General features: G+C 47.1%; 1 protein-coding gene across 2 annotated transcripts in view; it reads left to right on the forward strand.

The window, feature by feature from the left end:
* MKNK1 (MAPK interacting serine/threonine kinase 1) overlaps window positions 1-20,466 on the forward strand; it is a 94,156-nt gene that overhangs the window by 70,155 nt on the left and 3,535 nt on the right. For both annotated transcript variants that reach the window (XM_033916701.1, XM_033916702.1), the window contains exons 11-12: window positions 10,098-10,262; window positions 18,866-18,909. In XM_033916701.1, coding sequence (XP_033772592.1) covers window positions 10,098-10,262; window positions 18,866-18,909 — 209 coding nt within the window. The remainder of the gene's footprint in view (window positions 1-10,097; window positions 10,263-18,865; window positions 18,910-20,466) is intronic.

The following is a 20,466-nucleotide window of genomic DNA, read 5'->3' on the forward strand; positions in this document are numbered from 1 at the left end:
GCGCGGTAGCCATGCGTCGCCTGGCATGGCTCCGTACAATCGATATGGATCCCAACCTCCAGGACAGACTCGCCAACGTACCATGTGCAGGAGCTGACCTGTTCGATGAATCTATCGAAACGGTTACCAAGAAGCTGTCGGATCACGAAAAATCTTTTCAATCCATCCTGCGGCCCAAACCCAAACCTCAACAGTCTCGACCTTCCAGGCCACCCCTGATTTACCAGCGGCGTTACATGCCCAGACAAACGCCCGCTGCGAGACAACCTGCGAAGAGACAACCTCCCCAGAAGTCTCAGCAAAAACCTCAGCCACCGGCTGCACCTAAGGCTCCCCAGCCCTTTTGACTCCCCTCCGGGGAGCATAACCGACACCGTTCTGCACCCCTCAGCCTCTCCCATAGGGGGCCGCCTCCATCTTTTTTACCATCGATGGGAGGCCATAACCCCGGACCTATGGGTCCTTACCATCATAAGAGAAGGATACTCTCTTCACTTCCACCGGGTCCCCCCGGACCATCCTCCAAGAGAGTATCCTTCAAGCTCGACACAGACCGCCCTTCTTCTTCAGGAAGTCCAAACCTTACTTCAGCTTCGGGCCGTCGAGCCGGTCCCGTCAGACCAGTTGAACCGAGGGTTTTACTCCCGGTACTTCCTCGTCCCGAAGAAAACGGGCGACCTGCGACCCATTTTAGACCTTCGGGCCCTCAACAAGTTTCTGGTCAAAGAGAAGTTTCGCATGTTGACTTTGGCTTCTCTATACCCCCTCCTCGAGCAGAACGACTGGTTATGCTCCCTGGATCTCAAGGAGGCCTACACTCACATCCCCATTCACCCGGCCTCCCGAAAGTTCCTCAGATTTCGGGTGGGAAATCTGCACCTACAGTATCGAGTGCTACCATTCGGCCTCTCTTCGTCCCCCAGAGTCTTCACAAAGTGCCTGGTGGTAGTGGCCGCGGCACTCCGAGACAGGGGTCTACAGGTCTTCCCATACCTCAACGACTGGCTCATCAAGGCCCCGTCAGCCCCAGAGGTCACTTCGGCGGCCTTGGCTACAACCTACTTCCTCCAGAATTTGGGCTTCGAGATCAACTTTTCCAAGTCTCATCTACAACCCACCCAGTCCCTCCCCTTCATCGGAGCGGTCCTGGACACCACTCGACTCCGAGCATTCCTGCCTCCGCAACGCATGGAGTCCCTTCTCCATCTCTGCCAGTCGGTGTCTACTCGCCAAACCCTACCGGCGAGACAACTGATGGTGCTCCTGGGCCATATGGCCTCCACGGTACATGTGACACCCTTTGCCAGACTCCATCTCAGGATCCCCCAGTGGACCCTGGCATCACAGTGGAATCAGACGTCCGATCCACTAACCAAACACATCTTAGTCACACCTGCTCTTCGGCAGTCTCTACTTTGGTGGATGACCTCTTCGAATCTATCCAGAGGTTTGCTGTTGCACTCTCCCCCCCATCAGAAAGTTCTCACAACCGATTCGTCGAACTATGCATGGGGGGCCCACCTGGATGGTCTCCGCACCCAAGGATTCTGGACCAGTGCGGAAAGACTACATCAAATCAATCTACTGGAGCTCAGAGCCATATTCAATGCGCTCCAAGCTTTCCAACACCTACTTCACGACATGGTGATCCTCATTCGCACAGACAATCAGGCCGCCATGTATTATATCAACAAGCAAGGAGGCACGGGCTCGGCCCTCCTTTGCCAGGAAGCTCTACGAGTCTGGGACTGGGCGGTGCGCCACAACGCCTTCCTCAGAGCTGTCTACATTCAGGGGGAGAACAACGTCTTAGCAGACAAACTAAGCCGTCTGCTACAACCGCACGAATGGACTCTCCATTCCAGCCCCCTTCACCAAATCTTCACGCAGTGGGGGACGCCTCAGATAGACCTCTTTGCGGCTCCCCACAACTCCAAACTGCCTCAGTTGCTCCAGGATCTACACTCCTCATCGCCTCGAGGCAGATGCTTTTCTACTGAACTGGGGGAAACGATTTCTATATGCGTTCCCCCCATTCCCGCTGATCCAGAAGACTCTGGTCAAGCTGAAACTCGAACGGGCTACCATGATTCTAATAGCTCCTCGGTGGCCCAGACAACCTTGGTTCTCCCTCCTACTTCAACTCAGCAGCAGGGAACCAGTACCACTTCCAGTGTTTCCTTCACTACTTACTCAACATCAAGGATCACTGCTTCATCCCAACCTGCAGTCTCTCCACCTGACAGCTTGGTTCCTCTCAACGTAACCCCTCACCAATTCTCACAAGAAGTGAGGGAGGTCTTGGAAGCTTCCAGGAAGCCCGCCACTCGACAATGCTACTCCCAGAAATGGACTAGATTCTCCTCATGGTGTGTTTCTAAATCAAAGGAACCTCAGCGAGCTTCCTTATCCTCCGTGCTGGACTATCTCCTATACCTATCTCAATCTGGGCTCAAGTCTACATCCATACGAGTCCACCTGAGCGCTATTGCGGCGTTCCACCAGCCCCTACAAGGGAAACCCCTCTCGGCCCATCCGGTGGTCGCCAGATTTATGAAAGGACTCTTCCATGTTAACCCTCCTCTCAAACCACCCCCAGTAGTTTGGGACCTCAATGTAGTCCTTTCCCGTCTCATGAAGCCCCCGTTTGAACCACTCAACAGGGCCCCTCTTAAGTATCTCACCTGGAAAGTGCTTTTTCTTGAAGCCCTTACGTCCGCTCGCAGAGTCAGCGAACTCCAGGCATTGATGGCGGATCCACCATTCACAGTATTCCATCATGACAAGGTGGTCCTCCGCACTCACCCGAAATTCCTGCCTAAGGTGGTCTCCGAATTTCATCTCAACCAATCCATTGTACTTCCAGTATTCTTCCCTAAGCCCCATTCTCACCACGGAGAATCGGCCCTTCACACTCTAGACTGTAAACGTGCCTTGGCTTTCTACCTGGATCGCACCAAGCCACACAGAACCACTCCTCAACTTTTTGTCTCCTTCGATCCTAATAAGTTGGGAAGACCCGTATCAAAGCGCACCATCTCTAATTGGATGGCGGCCTGTATCTCTTTCTGCTATGCCCAGGCTGGATTATCACTTCCTTGTAAGGTCACAGCCCATAAGGTCAGAGCAATGGCAGCCTCGGTAGCATTCCTCAGATCAACACCAATCGAGGAAATTTGTAAGGCTGCCACCTGGTCCTCGGTTCACACATTCACCTCACATTATTGTCTGGATACTCTCTCCAGACGGGATGGACAGTTTGGCCAAACAGTATTGAAAAATTTATTCTCTTAAGCCGCCAACTCCCCCTCCATCCCACTGAGGTTAGCTTGGAGGTCACCCACTAGTGAGAATACCTGCCTGCTTGTCCTGGGATAAAGCAATGTTACTTACCGTAACAGTTGTTATCCAGGGACAGCAGGCAGCTATTCTCACGTCCCACCCACCTCCCCTGGGTTGGCTTCTCAGGCTAGCTACCTGAACTGAGGAGACACGCCCGGATCTCCGGGCGGGAAGGCACCGGCGCATGCGCGGTGCGGGCATCTAGAAACTTTAAGTTTCTACAAGCAACACGTGCTTGTGAGACGTCCGTACCGGGGCTCTGTCTGATGACATCACCCACTAGTGAGAATAGCTGCCTGCTGTCCCTGGATAACAACTGTTACGGTAAGTAACATTGCTTTCTATGCGTGCACACTTTTTTGCTGGAGTGGGACAGAAGGGTGGCGAGATAGTGTGAAGGATCTAGAGGACCTAGGAAGGGGCTAAGGTGTAGTGAGAGGGAGAAGTCCAAAACAGGGGGAATGGGAAGCTTGATGGGGGACTGAGTGGCAGGGAAGGTTTGGGGGCTAGTGAGGGAACCAACAGTAGAGGAGAAAGGTGACATTTTGGGAGGTGGTGAATAAAGAATGACGAGGGGATGGGCTGGGGAAAAGCTTGAGACTAGCCTTAAGCAGGCTGTTCAGTTAGACACTAGCATTTTATAGATGCTGTTCCGATGCTGTTCCAAACACACCTTAGACAGTGAAACTGCAGAAGCTGCTTTTTGGATTTAAACGAAGCATCATTAAAAGACGGTTGTCTCTCTGCCTTTGGGCTTGTCCAGAGGGTGCTCCTAAAATGGCCAGGAGTGGTATACAGCATGTGCAGTTGGAGAGGCTTGTTGACAGGGGAAGAGTGTATTTGGATCGAGCTGCTGTCACCTCTTAAGTAGAAGAGACGTCAATCTGACACCCACCAGGCGTAGCTCCCGCACTCGCTCCCAGAGCTCTGACTAATTCATGACTGCCTCCACTTCAGGAAGCAGGTGTGAGCCTGGCTCTTCTCCTAAGCCTTTCATACCTGTAACCCCTTAAAGCTACTGCAGAAGCAGACAGTTCCACATAACCTTATTCAGCTGTACGTGGAATCGGTTTAGCAACTCAATCCGATTCTGTCCTCCCCCCATCTCAGCTGCCTGTTGAGGTGCTTCACTGTGTCGTACAGACATTTGAGTTCTGAGGGAGCCATGAGATGAAAGAAGTGTACGATGTGCATTTTCAAAAAATAGAATGTTCCGCATTGCAGGGATACATTTATGGAATAACTTCCGTGGACGTTTAAGATTGTGCAAACTTTAGGAAGTTACTAAAAACGCAACTCTTTGATGCCTATTTGTAAGGAGGCTATTTCCTCCTTCACGTGCCTTGATATTCAGTCACCGTATATGATTAGAAAATAGAGATTGTGGGTTTTTAAAAAAAATGTTAATGTATGATTGCTGCTGGAAACTGCTTAGATATTAAGCGGTTTATAAATATTTTAAACAAAAATGTATCGGGTAAATCTCTCGTGTCCTTTTCCACTGCTAACATAAGAACATAAGCAGTGCCTCCGCCGAGTCAGACCATAGGTCCATCCCGCCCAGCAGTCCGCTCCCGCGGCGGCCCAAACAGGTCACGACCTGTCTGAATCACCAGAAGGGGCTCCCTTGTCACCTTGGTTTCTCATTGAAGTCCTATCTTCCCATCGAAGTCCTAACCCTCCGGTCTTGCACATGCACGACCTGGTTGGGTTTCTATACTTATTACCTGGTTAGCTTTCTATACTTGTGTTACATCCCAGCTCCTCCCTCAGTATCCCACGATCCCTTTATCCCTCAGGAATCCGTCCAATCCCTGTTTGAATCCCTGTACCGTACTCTGCCTGATCACTTCCTCCGGTAGCGCATTCCAAGTGTCCACGACCCTTTGGGTGAAAAAAAACTTCCTTGCATTTGTTTTGAACCTATCTCCCTTCAGTTTCTCCGAATGCCCCCTCGTACTTGTTGTCCCCTTCAGTCTGAAGAATCTGTCCCTATCCACCCTCTCTATGCCCCTCATGATCTTGAAGGTCTCTATCATATCTCCCCTGAGCCTTCTTTTTTCCAGAGAGAAGAGCCCCAGCCTATCCAACCTCTCGGCGTATGGGCAGTGTTCCAGCCCTTTTACCAGTTTAGTTGCTCTCCTTTGGACTCTCTCAAGTACCGCCATGTCCTTCTTGAGGTGCGGCGACCAATATTGAACGCAGTATTCCAGATGTGGACGCACCATCGCTCGATACAATGGCATGATGACTTCCCGCGTCCTGGTTGTTATGCCCCTCTTTATGATGCCCAGCATCCTGTTGGCTTTTTTCGAGGCTGCTGCGCACTGTGCAGATGGCTTCAGTGATGCATCCACCAGCACACCCAAGTCTCTCTCAAGACTGCTGTCTCCCAACAATGCCCCCTCCAATTTGTAGTTGAACAACGGGTTCTTTTTCCCTATATGCATGACCTTGCATTTTTCCACGTTAAAGCGCATTTGCCATTTGTTTGCCCAGTCTTCCAGCTTGTCCAGGTCCCTTTGCAGGTCCTCACACTCCTCCCTGGACCTAACTCTACCGCACAGTTTGGTATCGTCTGCAAATTTTATAACCTCGCAATTTGCCTCCTTTTCCAGGTCATTGATAAATATGTTGAAGAGTAACGGCCCCAGCACCGATCCCTGTGGCACACCGCTTGTGACTCCCCGCCAGTCAGAATATTGGCCCTTCACTCCGACCCTCTGCAGTCTACCCGACAACCAGTGCTTGATCCATCTGTGCACATCCCCTCCCACCCCGTGGTTCCACAGCTTCCTAAGCAGCCTTTCATGTGGCACCTTGTCGAAAGCCTTTTGAAAATCGAGGTAAATGATGTCTATGGGTTCCCCATTGTCCACCCGACTGCTTATTCCCTCAAAAAAGTACAGAAGGTTCGTTAGGCATGACCTTCCCTTACAGAATCCGTGCTGGCTTGTTCTCAGTAGGCCATTCCTCTCGATGTGCTCGCAAATGCCGTCCTTGATCATAGCTTCCACCATCTTCCCTATAATTGAAGTCAGGCTCACCGGCCTGTAGTTCCCGGGGTCACCCCTTGATCCCTTCTTGAAGATAGGTGTGACATTCGCCAATTTCCAGTCCTCTGGTACCTCACCAGTTTTCAAGGATAGGTTGCAAACATGCTGGATTGTGCCCGCTATTTCTTGTCTTAGTTCCTTCAGAACCCTTGGGTGGATCCCGTCCGGGCCCGGTGAGACACCGCTAATTTTATCTTGCTGCACCGTATGCCTGGAATGGGCTTCCTGAGTCAGTTTGTCGAGCTCCGTCTCTGGCTATATACAAATCTAGACTAAAGCCACCCGTTCTAGGCTGCTTTTAGCTCTTAATTTCTAGTCACTTGTTCAGTATGTACCCTTGTCTTGTTTTAATCGTTCCCACCATAAGTAATTCCTTAGTATTAGGGAATTTGTCCTGTTCGTCTTGATTAGATTGTAAGCTCTGTCAAGCAGGGATTTTCGTAGTGTACAATGCTCCTGTGTATGAGAAATTGGTGGTAAGGGGTTTCATTTGTATTGTGCTATTAATATGAATGTTCTTAACAGAATGACGTTGTACTAAGCATGGATGTTCTACTGTGTTAATTTGTATCCTCTAATAAAACCCTAAGCGTGCATGTGCACTTAGGAGGCCATGATCCCTGCCGCCATTCTGTGTGCTTCCGTGGTCGTGTTTGATTTGTGTCGCTTGCGGCGTGTACAGTGGTTTGAGCGGCGCCGAGAGCAACGGCAGAAGGGTGTCCTTCGGCCAGGACGAAGCGGACAGGGTGCGGGGTGCTGCGAGGCATCCAGCTGCTACTGCTGCACAGGGAAGTGGAGGGGGATAGGGAAAGGGGGCTGCTTTTGGGGGGGAGGGGTGTGCTTGGGGGCAGGCAGCAATATTGGTTTGCTCAGGGGGGAGGAGAGGAGGAAAGACAGAAGGGGGCCACGGAGAGACAGGCATGGCGCAACAGAGAGAGACAGGCAGGCAGGGGGCCAGGGAGAGACACAGACATACAGACAAAGACAGTGGCCAGAGAGAGAGACAAAGAAAAAAAGACAGAAAGCGGCTAGAGAGAGAGAGAAAGAAGTATCTGATATATCAGGGGTAGGCAATTCCAGTCCTCGAGAGCCAGAGCCAGGTCAGGTTTTCAGGATATCCACATTAAATATGCATGAGATAGATTTGCATCTCAAGGAGGCAGTGCATGCAAATCCATCTCATACATATTCATTGCGGAGATCCTGAAAACCTGACCTGGCTCCGGCTCTTGAGGACCGGAATTGCCTACCCCTGTGATATATTATACATATTGCTGTCACTAGGATTCAATTAGCGCATCTCTAGGTTAACCACCTGGATTGTTATGCTAACATTTGGTCCTTTTTTAAGCTGTCAGCTCAAGTATAGCTTGACAAAATTCCTTGTGGTAAACCCCCTTGGCTTAATCTCTTCAATTAGGTGCCAGTTTCAGTTGTAACTCAAGGTGAGTTATGTTCAGGTGTAGGGGGTGTTTTCTATATCTCCTCCCCCCCCAGGACTTTGTGCTTGAAGCAATGGAGGGCTAAGTGACTTGCTTAATATCACAGCTTCCTGCCCTAAGCATTGACGCTCTTGCTCCATGTTTAATAATAGAATTCTGTTCTATTTCTGTGTAACTTGTTAATCCGTCTAGACTTGCATTGTAAATTAGGCAGCCTAATAAGTTAAATAAACAATGAATGCCATGGTACGCTAGAGGCATAATTAGAAGATGAGGTGGCGGTCCCTTTGTAAAGATTATTGGTAATCTCACCTGAATAGGGACCAGAATATTCAATTTTGTGAAATTTTTGATTAGATCTAATGTAATGAGAAAGAAATGGATACATCTGAATGTAAATGACTGACATTAGGTTACCGTTCTTTAATAACTAGTATCTTCTACCTAACCAGAGGTGATCAGTCATGTGCCTTATTCATTTTGGGTATCCTGGAAACCTGGCTGGCTGGGGTGCTTTGGTAGCCACGCTTAGAATTTAGGATTAGTGTTTTAATAAACTTGGAAACTCCTTGAGACTGATGCAATAGAGCTGTTTGATGGCTTAACATGTAGCTGCTTCTGTGAAATTAACTCAAATATTCCAGGGAGCAATTTGCATGAAAATTTACTTCTGCACTATTCTGCAACTCATGGCCAAAAATCTCTTCCTTGTCGGAATATGAACGGTGATTAGCTCATACGTTGACAGGAAGGGAAACCATTTTTATAAATTCTCTTTGGGCTCTAATTATTCCCTAGTAGTGAAGCAGCTCTCCCTCTTTTTGAAGAGGCAGGAGTAGGGCCCACCTGCTCCTGCTTCTGGACCACCATCTTGGAAAATGGTAGTGCCTGATGCTGTCTTAACTCATCCTGGAATGCGCCAAATGGCATCTGTCGGCCAAATTCTCTTTGAGGATGACTGCACCTGAGGCAGGAGTGAGTGGTCTTTGCTTCTGCCTTTTGTGGGACTTTACTAGAATGAGCAAGGGGAGTCGTTAATATCAGGAAAGGGAGGGAGATTGGGGCCAATGGCCACTAGCAAAAAACTTTTAAATGTCACCCTTTCAAATGCCACTCGGGCACTGACGGGAAGGGTGACCTTGTAGATTACCACCACAGTTGTAATTATTTCATAATCTGTGGGCTTATTGCTTGTAGCATGCTGTGGTTTTCCAACAATACTTTTGCAGTAGAGCTGGGCACTAAACCAGCTCCGAGAGGTTTTCTGTCTTGGCTCCTTGCTCTTTATTGCCTCAGGTAAGAACATAAGAATTGCCGCTGCTGGGTCAGACCAGTGGTCCATCGTGCCCAGCAGTCTGCTCATGTGGCGGCCCTTTGGTCAAAGACCAGTGCCCTATTTGAGTCTAGCCTTACCCTGATTCAGCAGGAACTTGTCTAACTTTTGTCTTGAATCCCTGGAGGGTGTTTTTCCCTATAGCAGCCTGTGGAAGAGCGTTCCAGATTTCTACCACTCTCTGGGTGAAGAACTTCCTTACATTTGTACAGACTCTATCCCCTCATTTACTAATATGCATTAAGACAGCTGTATTCTCAATGGGCCTGGTTACTAACTGAGCTTAACCGGAGCATGTGTTAATGTGCCTTAATGAGGCCCTTCAATGGTAAGGGAAAGCCGCCTTGAAGGGTGTCTAGGGATGAGCAAATCCTTGTTGTACCTGAATATAACTCGCTGTGAGTGTCAATGCAAAAAGCATATGTTAAATGGCCCTATTCTCCTACTTATCTGTGTGTTAATTTTTGCACAAGGCTACTGTTCTACAGCTGTGTTCATCCCTCCTGGTTTATGCTTCTGCATTAATTTCCCGTATCATGTGGTCTCCTGTACTGTTTAAAAAGGATGTAATGTAAGTGAGCAAATCAATTATGCAAGTGATATTTTGATCAGGCTGTATATGTCCTACATAGAATTTTATATTCAAATAAGATTCTGCCCCTTCAGCAGGTATAAACACCTCTGCAGGAGATTAACATAAAGGTACTTTTAATCAGAGTGGATATACAGCTAACACCGAAGCCTCAAGTGTAATTTCTATATTCCTAAATTATCCCATTAATTTAAATGTCTTTTTGGAAAAGGGTTCATTTTGAAGCGTTTCCCCCTCTTCCCCCCCCCCCCATGTAGCAGATGCTGGTTATGTAGATGTCGTTACCAGTCAGTTACACTGTAGTCTGCTTTTATCATGGATCTTTTGCACAGAACAAGTTATTTGAGAGTATCCAGGAAGGCAATTATGAGTTTCCTGAGAAGGACTGGGCTCGCATCTCTATGGAGGCTAAAGATCTAATCTCAAAGCTGCTTGTTCGTGATGCCAAACAAAGGCTGAGCGCTGGCCAGGTTCTGCAGCATCCCTGGGTGCAGGGGGTGAGTACCTGATCGCTTTTTGGAAGTCTGTCTGTGCTCAGACTTGTCTGGTTTTTTGGGGGGTTTTTTTGTTTTTTTTATATATATATTTTTTTTTAATAGTATGTATATGGATAAAACGTTATCCCAGGACAAGCAGGCAGCATATTCTTGACTGAGGGGTGACGGCACCGACGGAGCCCCGGTACGGACAATTTTAGAGTGATTGCACTCTAAGAACTTGGAAAGTTCTAGTAGACCGCGCACGCGCCTTCCCGCCCGACAGAGGCGCGCGGTCCCCAGTTTCTTAGTTTCCGCGGAGCTAAGACGCACTTTCAACGGCTGTTAAACTTTTTTCTCATTCGCCTTCCCGCTCGCGTAAACCTTTTCGGAAATTGTATTTCCCTTTTTTTCTTTTTTCTTATTAAAAAAAAAAAAAAAAAAGTATTCTTTTTTTTCTTCTTTTTTCGGGTTTGCCCCGGCGGGGCCTGCTGCCACCATCGAGGCCTCGGCCATCGATTTGGCAGAAGCCGTTTTTACGTTCATGCCCCCCAACCCGGGTTTAAGAAGTGCCAGCGGTGCGCGAGGCCCATTTCTCTCATCGACCCGCACAACTGGTGTTTACAGTGCCTGGGTCCGGACCATCGGGCGTCCACTTGCACCCGCTGTGCCACTCTAAAAAAGAGAACATTAAAAAACCGACAGATCCAGCAGCGGTTATTGTTTGGTACCGATATGTCGGATTCGGCGGCACCGGCCCCGACATCGGCCCCCACGCAGTCGGCACCTACCTCGTCGACACCGCGCCGGCGTCGCATCCTCCAGGTAAGCCGGCTAAGAAGCCTTCCCTGTTGGAGCGTCCTCCGGTCTCTGTAGCAGCGAGCCCAGTCCTGCCGACCTCGAGGCGCCCACGGAAGCGCTCCGCACCGATTGAGGTGAGCCGCTCGACCTCGGGTTCTTCTTCGGAGTGTAGAGCGGCACCGAAGGTACCGCAGAAGAAAAATCGGTACCGGTGCCTTCGCTGGACGAGCGAATTGCCGCCGTCCTGCAGGTGCAGCTCAAGGAACAATTATAGCAGCTCCTTCCTGCTCTTTTGAAACCGAGCCTTCCAGTCCCGGTCCGGTCTGAGCCACCGGCAGTGGAGCAACCTCTTTTATCTGCATCCACTCTGTCGGTATCCATGCCGATCTTAGCGCCGGAACCGAGGTCCTTCCACCAGGCTGTACAAACTTCGGCACCGGCACAACCCATAACATCTCCCGGTACCGTTTCCCAGAGGTCGGGTAAGTCGACACACAAAAATCGACACCTGGAACCCTCCACACCGGAGTCCCGAGACCGCAGCTTTCAAGTACGGGATCCTGATCTGTGGGGTGATTCCGAAGAGCCTCTTCTCTCTGAGGGGGAGTGTTCATCGGCGGACGAGGATCCTTCTGTTTTAGATCCGGCCTCTAAGCCGGATACAACCTCTTTCACCTCTTTTCTCAAAGAGATGTGTGACTCTCTCTCTATTCCCTTGGAGGCTGAATCCAAAAAATCCAAGGCATTTCTCGATGCACTGGATTTTGAACAGCCTCCAAGGGAATTTCTAAAATTGCCTCTCCATGATATATTGAGAGAGACTTTTTACAAAAATCTGGAGACGCCTTTGACCATCCCAGGAGCCCCTCGCAAACTGGATTCCTTATATAAGGTCATACCCATTCCGGGCTTTGACAAACCACAACTCCCTCATGAGTCTCTCTTGGTGGAATCCACTTTAAAAAAATCCACGGGAGCTAGTGTGTACGCCTCGGTCCCTCCTGGCAGAGAAGGTAAGGCTATGGATAAGTTTGGCAAGAGGTTATATCAGAATGCGATGCTAGCTAATAGATCAGGGAATTATGCTTTCCATTTTTCATTCTATCTTAAGCATCTCATTCAGAATTTGTCAGCTTTTGAAAGTACCTCCCTGACCGCAAAAGATCTGCCTTTCGCCAAACTTCTTCATCACTCTTACAACTTCGTAAGTTCATGGTCAGGTCGATCTATGACACCTTTGAGCTGACCTCTCGAGCCACGGCTATGTCGGTAGCCATGCGTCGACTGGCATGGCTCAGAGTGTCAGAACTTGATGTCAATCATCAAGATCGACTGGCTAATGCACCTTGCCTGGGTGATGAGCTGTTTGGAGAATCCATGGACTCCACTACCCAAAAGCTCTCAGCTCATGAGACTAGGTGGGATACTCTCCTCAAAACAAAAAAGAAGACCCCACCTACCAGGCCTTTTCGGCAGCAATCGGCCTACCAACGCCGATTTGTAGCTCGTCCCTTGCCACCGGCCCCCCAACAGCCCCGGCGTCAGCGGCAACAGCAGAGGCAAAACCCTAGACCAGCACAACAGCAACAACAGGTGAAGCCTCCTCTTTCACAAAAGTCCTCACAACCCTTTTGACTTGGTTCTCCAGGACATAGCCAGTATTCTACCATCTGCCCTTCTTCCGCAACCCATAGGAGGACGCCTTGCTCATTACATAAGCCGTTGGGAAAATATCACCTCGGATCAGTGGGTCCTCAACATCATCCGCCACGGCTACTCTCTCAACTTTCAGACTCTGCCTATCCAAAGTCTGCCAAAAGAGTCTGCTTTGAACACTCATCAGTCTTCCCTCCTTCTTCAAGAGGTTCAATCCCTCCTCCTCCTGAACGCCATAGAGGAAGTTCCTCTAGATCAAAAGGGACAGGGATTCTACTCTCGTTATTTCCTAGTCCCCAAAAAAACAGGAGATCTCAGACCCATACTAGATCTTCGCGATCTCAACAAATGCTTGGCCAAAGAGAAATTCAGAATGCTTTCTCTGGCCACTCTTTACCCTCTTCTCAATCAGGGCGACTGGCTATGCTCCCTCAATCTCAAAGAGGCATATACTCACATACCGATCAATCTGGCCTCCAGACAGTACCTCCGCTTCATGATCAATCGTTGTCATTACCAATACAAGGTGCTGCCCTTCGGTCTTGCCTCCTCTCCAAGAGTGTTCACCAAATGTCTGATTGTGGTAGCTGCTTTTCTACGCTCTCACCACCTTCAGGTCTTTCCTTACCTGGACGACTGGTTAATCAAGGCCAATTCATCTCAGACAGTACTCCTGGCCACCAACCAAACCATCCTGTTTCTCCAACTTCTGGGGTTCGAGATCAATCTACCCAAATCTCATCTCATCCCCACTCAGACTTCAATTCATAGGAGCGGTGCTGGACACAGTCCTCATGAGAGCGTTCCTGCCGTCCAACCGTCTTCAAACTCTTCAGTCTCTATGTCAGCAGGTGCTTCCACAACGTTCCATCTCTGCCAAGCAAATGATGATACTCTTGGGTCACATGGCCTCCACAGTTCATGTCACACCCTTCGCACGTCTTCACCTGCACACTCCTCAATGGACCCTTGCTACCCAGTGGTCCCAAGCAACGGATCCCTGCTCTCGACACATATCTGTGACATCGTCTCTTCGTCAGTCTCTACAATGGTGGTTGATATCCTCAAATCTCTCCAGAGGTCTTCCTTTCCATCTACCTCCTCATCACCTTATCATCGCCACCGACGCCTCCCCTTACGCCTGGGGAGCTCATTTGAACGAATTCCAGACCCAAGGTCTTTGGACAGCCCAGGAAATGAAACATCACATCAATTTCCTGGAACGCAGAGCGATGTTTTATGCCCTCAAGGCCTTCCAACATCTTCTCTTCCCTCAAGTCCTGCTGTGCACAGACAATCAAGTTGCAATGTACTACATCAACAAGCAGGGTGGGACAGGCTCTCGCCTCTTGTGTCAGGAAGCCCAGAAGATTTGGGCTTGGGCCACAGATCACCAACTATTCCTAAAAGCGATCTACATTCAGGGAGAACAGAATTCCTTGGCGGACAAACTCAGCAGAATTCTCCAGCCTCACGAATGGACTCTCGATCCTTTGACTCTACAGTCCATCTTCGCTCAGTGGGGCACTCTTCAGATAGACCTATTTGCAGCTCCTCACAATCACCAGCTGCCCCTCTTTTGCTCCAGACTCTACTCTCCTCACCGTCTGGCAGCGGATGCATTTCTCCTGGATTGGTCCAATCTGTTCCTGTATGCTTTCCCTCCGCTACCTCTCATGTTGCGAACCTTGTTCAAGCTCCAGAGGGAACAGGCCACCATGATTCTTATCGCTCCACGATGGCCCAGGCAGCATTGGTTCTCCCTTCTACTTCAACTCAGTTCCAGGGAGCCTATTCTTCTTCCATTGTTTCCTTCTCTGCTTACACAGCATCAGGAGACCCTTCTGCATCCCAACCTCCAGTCTCTGCACCTGACAGCTTGGTATCTCTCGGGCTGACTTCGAACGATACTCTGTTGTCTCAGCCCGTTCGTTCTATTCTGGATGCCTCCAGGAAACCTGCAACTCTGCAATGTTACCATCAGAAGTGGACAAGATTTTCTTCCTGGTGTCTTCTTCATCATCATAATCCTACGTCCCTTGCAGTGGAGACTTTGTTGGATTACCTTCTTTCTTTGTCTGACTCTGGTCTCAAGTCTACTTCCATCAGAGTCCACCTCAGTGCTATTGCTGCTTTTCATGAGCCAGTTCATGGGACACTCCTTTCAGCTCATCCCTTGGTTTCCAGATTCATGCGGGGTCTTTTCAATGTGAAACCACCTCTTAAAGCACCCCCTGTAGTCTGGGATCTCAATGTGGTTCTCTCTGCCTTAATGAAGCCTCCGTTTGAACCTTTGGCTACGACTCCTTTCAAGTTTCTCACTTGGAAAGTGGTCTTCCTTATTGCTCTAACCTCTGCCAGGAGGGTCAGTGAGCTACATGCACTAGTTGCGAATCCACCTTTTACAGTCTTTCATCATGACAAGGTGGTTCTGCGTACACATCCAAAGTTTCTCCCTAAGGTTGTCTCGGAATTCCATCTCAACCAATCCATTGTTCTGCCTGTCTTCTTTCCGAAACCTCACTCTCATTCTGGAGAACAGGCTCTGCATACTTTGGACTGTAAGCGGGCTCTAGCTTACTATTTAGAGCGTACTAAGCCCCACAGATCAACTCCCCAACTCTTTCTGTCCTTTGATTCGAATAAATTGGGACGTCCTGTTTCTAAACGTACGTTGTCTAATTGGCTTGCAGCGTGCATTTCATTCTGTTATGCTCAGACCGGACTGACACTGGAAGGTTCTGTCACGGCCCATAGAGTTCGAGCTATGGCAGCATCTGTAGCTTTCCTCCGTTCCACTCCTATTGAGGAAATCTGCAAGGCTGCTACTTGGTCCTCAGTTCATACTTTTACATCTCACTATTGTCTGGATGCATTCTCCAGACGGGATGGACATTTCGGCCAATCTGTTTTGCAAAATTTGTTTTCCTAATGGCCAACCTTCCCTCCATCCCTCTTTTTGTTAGCTTGGAGGTCACCCATCAGTCAAGAATATGCTGCCTGCTTGTCCTGGGATAAAGCACAGTTACTTACCGTAACAGGTGTTGTCCAGGGACAGCAGGCAGATATTCTTGCGTCCCACCCACCTCCCCGGGTTGGCTTCTTAGCTGGCTTATCCTAACTGGGGACCGCGCGCCTCTGTCGGGCGGGAAGGCACTCGCGCGTGCGCGGTGCGGCCTACTAGAACTTTCCAAGTTCTTAGAGTGCAATCACTCTAAAATTGTCCGTACCGGGGCTCCGTCGGTGCCGTCACCCCTCAGTCAAGAATATCTGCCTGCTGTCCCTGGATAACACCTGTTACGGTAAATAACTGTGCTTTTTGGTCTCCTAGTTCAATAGCTCATGCGGTCAGAATGAGTTCAGAACTTGTCTACAGTGACTAATCCCCCTGTCCTCTGAACAGGGTCTCCCATTTATCATAGCCGTTAAAAACAGATTCTTTGTAAGAGAATGACATTTCTCATGTTATCTTGGGCATTTCTAGTCCACCTTCTCCCATTCAGAGGTCCAATGTAGATCGCACAAGAGCGCCATATAACTGAACAAAATTCATAATTGATGAGTAAATTAAAACTATAAATCTTGAACAAAAGATTCATGAAATAAGTATGTCTTAAGAGGCCTGTGAAGACTGAGATAATTGCCTGATATTCAGAAATAACTCAGAGTGAGAGTGGGTTTCTGATATCTGGGGAAATGAGAATGAACAGTCATTCTCTTTGATTAAACTAACACTGGGCAAGATTTCTGTAACATAGGACCAGAACAACAAGGAAACAGGGGATATGATACCAGTACAAATATAGGGGTCATTTTACTAAGGCGCGCTAAATGTTTATGCGTCCATAGAATATAATGAGCGCCTTAAGCATTTAGTGCGCGCTAAATCGGTTGGCACGCCTTAGTAAAAGGACCCCATAATAAACACCCCACAGTAAACGCTGAATGGACCACTCGGAATGAAAAAAAAAAGCCTTAGGATAGTGGTGAGCAAATTTATGCCCTACCAACCTCCAACCACATCATCAGCATAAAAATCTTTCATTCAATGCTATATCGCACATGCCAATTGTCGTGTGCAGTAAGAAATCACGATTGAATTGCACAATGTGAATAAGTGTTGAGAAAAAATATAGATATTCTTATATATGATAAGACGATTATCTAATTATTCAGCCAAAAATGTATCTAAGTCTAGTCAACATTTCACGCCTCTTCCACCACTTCCTCAGAAGACTTCGCTGGTTATCTTACAGTTTGTGGCATGACTACAGTCTGCTTCTCCAGGTTTAATGTAGAAGGCACAGAACTAGATTTTGGGTGATCCCTAAAATGCAAAGCAATTCTTGCCTTGTAACAATGAGCACTCTGAATTAATTTTTAATAGTTTTCAATTGAAGATGAGCTGGGGCTCAGTAAGAAGTGTGTTCTTGAAATGGAGGAACCCAACTATTAGCTTTATGAACATGGGGCATGTGCTGCTTGGTACATCGACGAAAGCGCGCAGCACACTGGCACGCTGACATCTGCGCACAGGACCAATGTGTGCTGCCGGTTCTGCCGCTGTCACGCCTTACCGTTAGCGTTCTGTGTGGGGGGAGTCCCCCAGTACACTTAGAACTGGTCGCACTCCTGTTGGGGGTTTTTGGGAGGGGAAACACCCCCAAGTACACTGAAAACTTCCGTTCTCTCGCTGTTCGGGAGTTTTTAGTCTAGTGGGGGGGGTTTTTTCCCCCACAACCCCCCCTTGAACGTGAGTAGTTATAAGTGTAGTGGTAGGTTCCCCCCAAACCACTCCTCAGAACGCTAACGGTAAGGCATGAAAGTGGCAGAAATGGCGGCGTGCATTGGTCCTCCATGCATATGTCAGCGTGGGATTGTCGGCGTGCCAATGTTGACGCGCTTTTGACGTGCCACCCTGCTGTTTACCTGATCCTATACTAGGACTTCATTATAAGGATGATTTGAGCTACATGTTAAATTACATGTTTACTGGAATTACGCAGAAGAAAATCAGGCGCCTACAAATAATTCAAAAACGCCATCAAGCTCATTACAAATTCTAATAAATTTGACCGTGTAACTCCTTTTTATACAAGGCACATTAGCTTCCAATAAAATACAGGATTTTCTATCAAAATTTCTTTATTAACCTTCAAAACACTACAAACTAACCCCCCCCCTCCAATTTATAGAAAAATATCTTTCCTTAAGAGCTGTCTCGCACTCTTAGATCGTTGGATCTTGGATTACAAACTATTCCATCATTTTCTCTGTAGTCGCTCCTCAGCTCTGGAACATGTTGCCCATCTTATTGAGAGAAGAACAAAAAATCTAGACCGTTTTGAAGGATATCTCAAGAGTCATTTATTTAATGAAGCTTTCAGAATATGATATCTGCCCATTTTCTCTGTTTTTAACTTTCATAAGCAACCATTTTCATTAACCCCGAACCTCCTGTTCTTCCTTTAAATGTTCTGCAACTCTTTCGGCCGGGCTTAGCATCAGCAATTTTAGCAATCGCGTCCGTTAAGGCAAGCACAAGTAGCACACAGCACTTTAAGTTTAACGCACTTTATTCTCATCGCTGCTGGAGGTCAAAGATTCTGCCGCCAAGTCCATTGAAGTCATCTCAAAGATAAGTGAAATTTATCTACTTATCTTTTTATACACTACTGTTTGCAGTAGTATTATAAAAATGGAGCAGGAAGGCACAGGGACATTGAAGTGATATGATGGTCCCTAATATACCCCAGTTTGGTGAGATCACTGAATCTAAGGGTATTGGTCTGAACACTTCACAATAATTATATTAAATTTTATTTAATTGAAAATCATATAGCTGCGATTAATTTGAGATTTAATTGTATTTCCTAACCATGTTAGTCTAGACATATTTGTTTAATACGGTTTTAAAATTTTTGTTAAATTTCGTCTGCATTTTTAAATTGAAGTTTTATTTTTTTTACTTGTAACTCGCTTAGAAGGCCAGATAAGCAATTGTATCAAATTTTTAATAAAACTTGAAACTTGAAAACTTAAGCATTAAATAGCTTTCACAGAGGCTAGATGGGTTCATTCCAAGATGAAAATCTGGCTTCACATTTTTCGGTGCTTTTGCAAATGTAAATGTTTTAAGTTTTCATATTTCTTCCCATTACTTATAGGATGCTCCTGAAAGGGGTTTACCGACACCACTGGTTCTTCAGAGGTAAGGTCTGCTTTGAAACCTACTATCTGTGGATTTCTATGGCATGTAGACTAAAAAATTGTAGTTTTCACTATTTGTGCTTTCTTGCAGCACTATTGCCAAAATGGATCACTTTTTTGTGCATCTCTAAAGTCAGTATTTAAAATTGGCAGTCCTCGCTGTTTCTTCTATATTGCGACACTACAATCAGCGGCTTTACAAAAATAATTCAAAATTTAATTTTATTAAAAATGATCAAAGGAAATAAAAACTTTTTATATAAACCTATTGAAATTACATTTTTCTCATAAGTTACTGTCATCCTTTAGCCGTTCTGGATCTAAGATAGGGGCGAGCAGCCACCAATCCTTGAGGACCACAACCTTTACAAGATTTCCACAAGAAATGTGAATAAGATTGATTGCATATACTGCTTCCGTTGTATGCTGATCTCCTGCATATCCATTGGGGGAAATCTTGAAAACCTGACTGGATTGTGGCCCTCACTGTCCCCAAAGAGCTCAGAACGGCTTACGGGTTAAACATACATATGATATAATTGGCAGGTTACAATTTGACATAATTACAGAACAAGTTTACTATACAAGGTTGTCTCCTAATTTGAAATAAACTAGGGGTCTAATACCAACAAATATAGAATTTACAAGTTACCATTTGCTATAGTTATCCTTAATAGTGCATGCATTCTCAATACAAGTTTTTATCCTAATGTGACACATATTGCGATCTAGTACCAATATACATTTCTCTGGAATCCATTGGTCATGGCTGTTACTCCTCTGTGTGTATGGGAGCCTGCTAGGGACATATACCTAGTGTAACTATCATTGTTTCATGTTTTCCATCTAGTCTGCTCAACCATGCTATCCACCATCCCCTTCCTCTCCCTTAGACATCCAACGTACTTGTCCCAAGTTGTCTTGAATTCAGATGCTCTTCGTCTCCACCACCTCCACTAGGAGGCCGTTCCAAGCATTCACCACCCTTTCTGTGAAAATGTATTTTCTGAGATTACTTCTGAATCAATCCCTTTTCACCATCATCCTATGCTCTCTCATTTCAGAGCTTCCTCTCAATTGAAAGACTTACCTCATGTGCATTTATACCATGTAGGTATTTAAAAATCTATCGATCTCCCCACTCCCACCTTTCTTTCAAAGTATACATATTGAGATCTTTGTCTCCTTATACCTTATGCTGAAGACCACTGACCATTTTAGTAGCCTTCCTCTGGTCGACTCAGTCTTTGTCAAAGTGCGGTCTCTAGTATTGTACACAATAGTCTTTATACAGGGGCATCAGTATCTCCTTTTTCCTATTGGCCAGTTCTTTCCCTTTGCACCCAAGTATCCTTCTAGCTTTCACTGTTGCTTTTTCAATCTGTTTTTCCACCTTAACATCATCGCATACTATCGGACAAGTCCTACTCCTCTTTCGTGCACAAAAGTTCTTCACCCCCTCTAACATTCCCTCAGGTTTTTGCAGTCCAAATGCATGATCTTGCATTTCTCAGCTACCAAATTTCAACCATTCCTCAATCTTTTCTAGGTCCTTCAT

The sequence above is a fragment of the Geotrypetes seraphini genome, chromosome 12, assembly GCF_902459505.1.
Source record: "Geotrypetes seraphini chromosome 12, aGeoSer1.1, whole genome shotgun sequence".
In the NCBI taxonomy this organism is placed as follows: domain Eukaryota; kingdom Metazoa; phylum Chordata; class Amphibia; order Gymnophiona; family Dermophiidae; genus Geotrypetes; species Geotrypetes seraphini.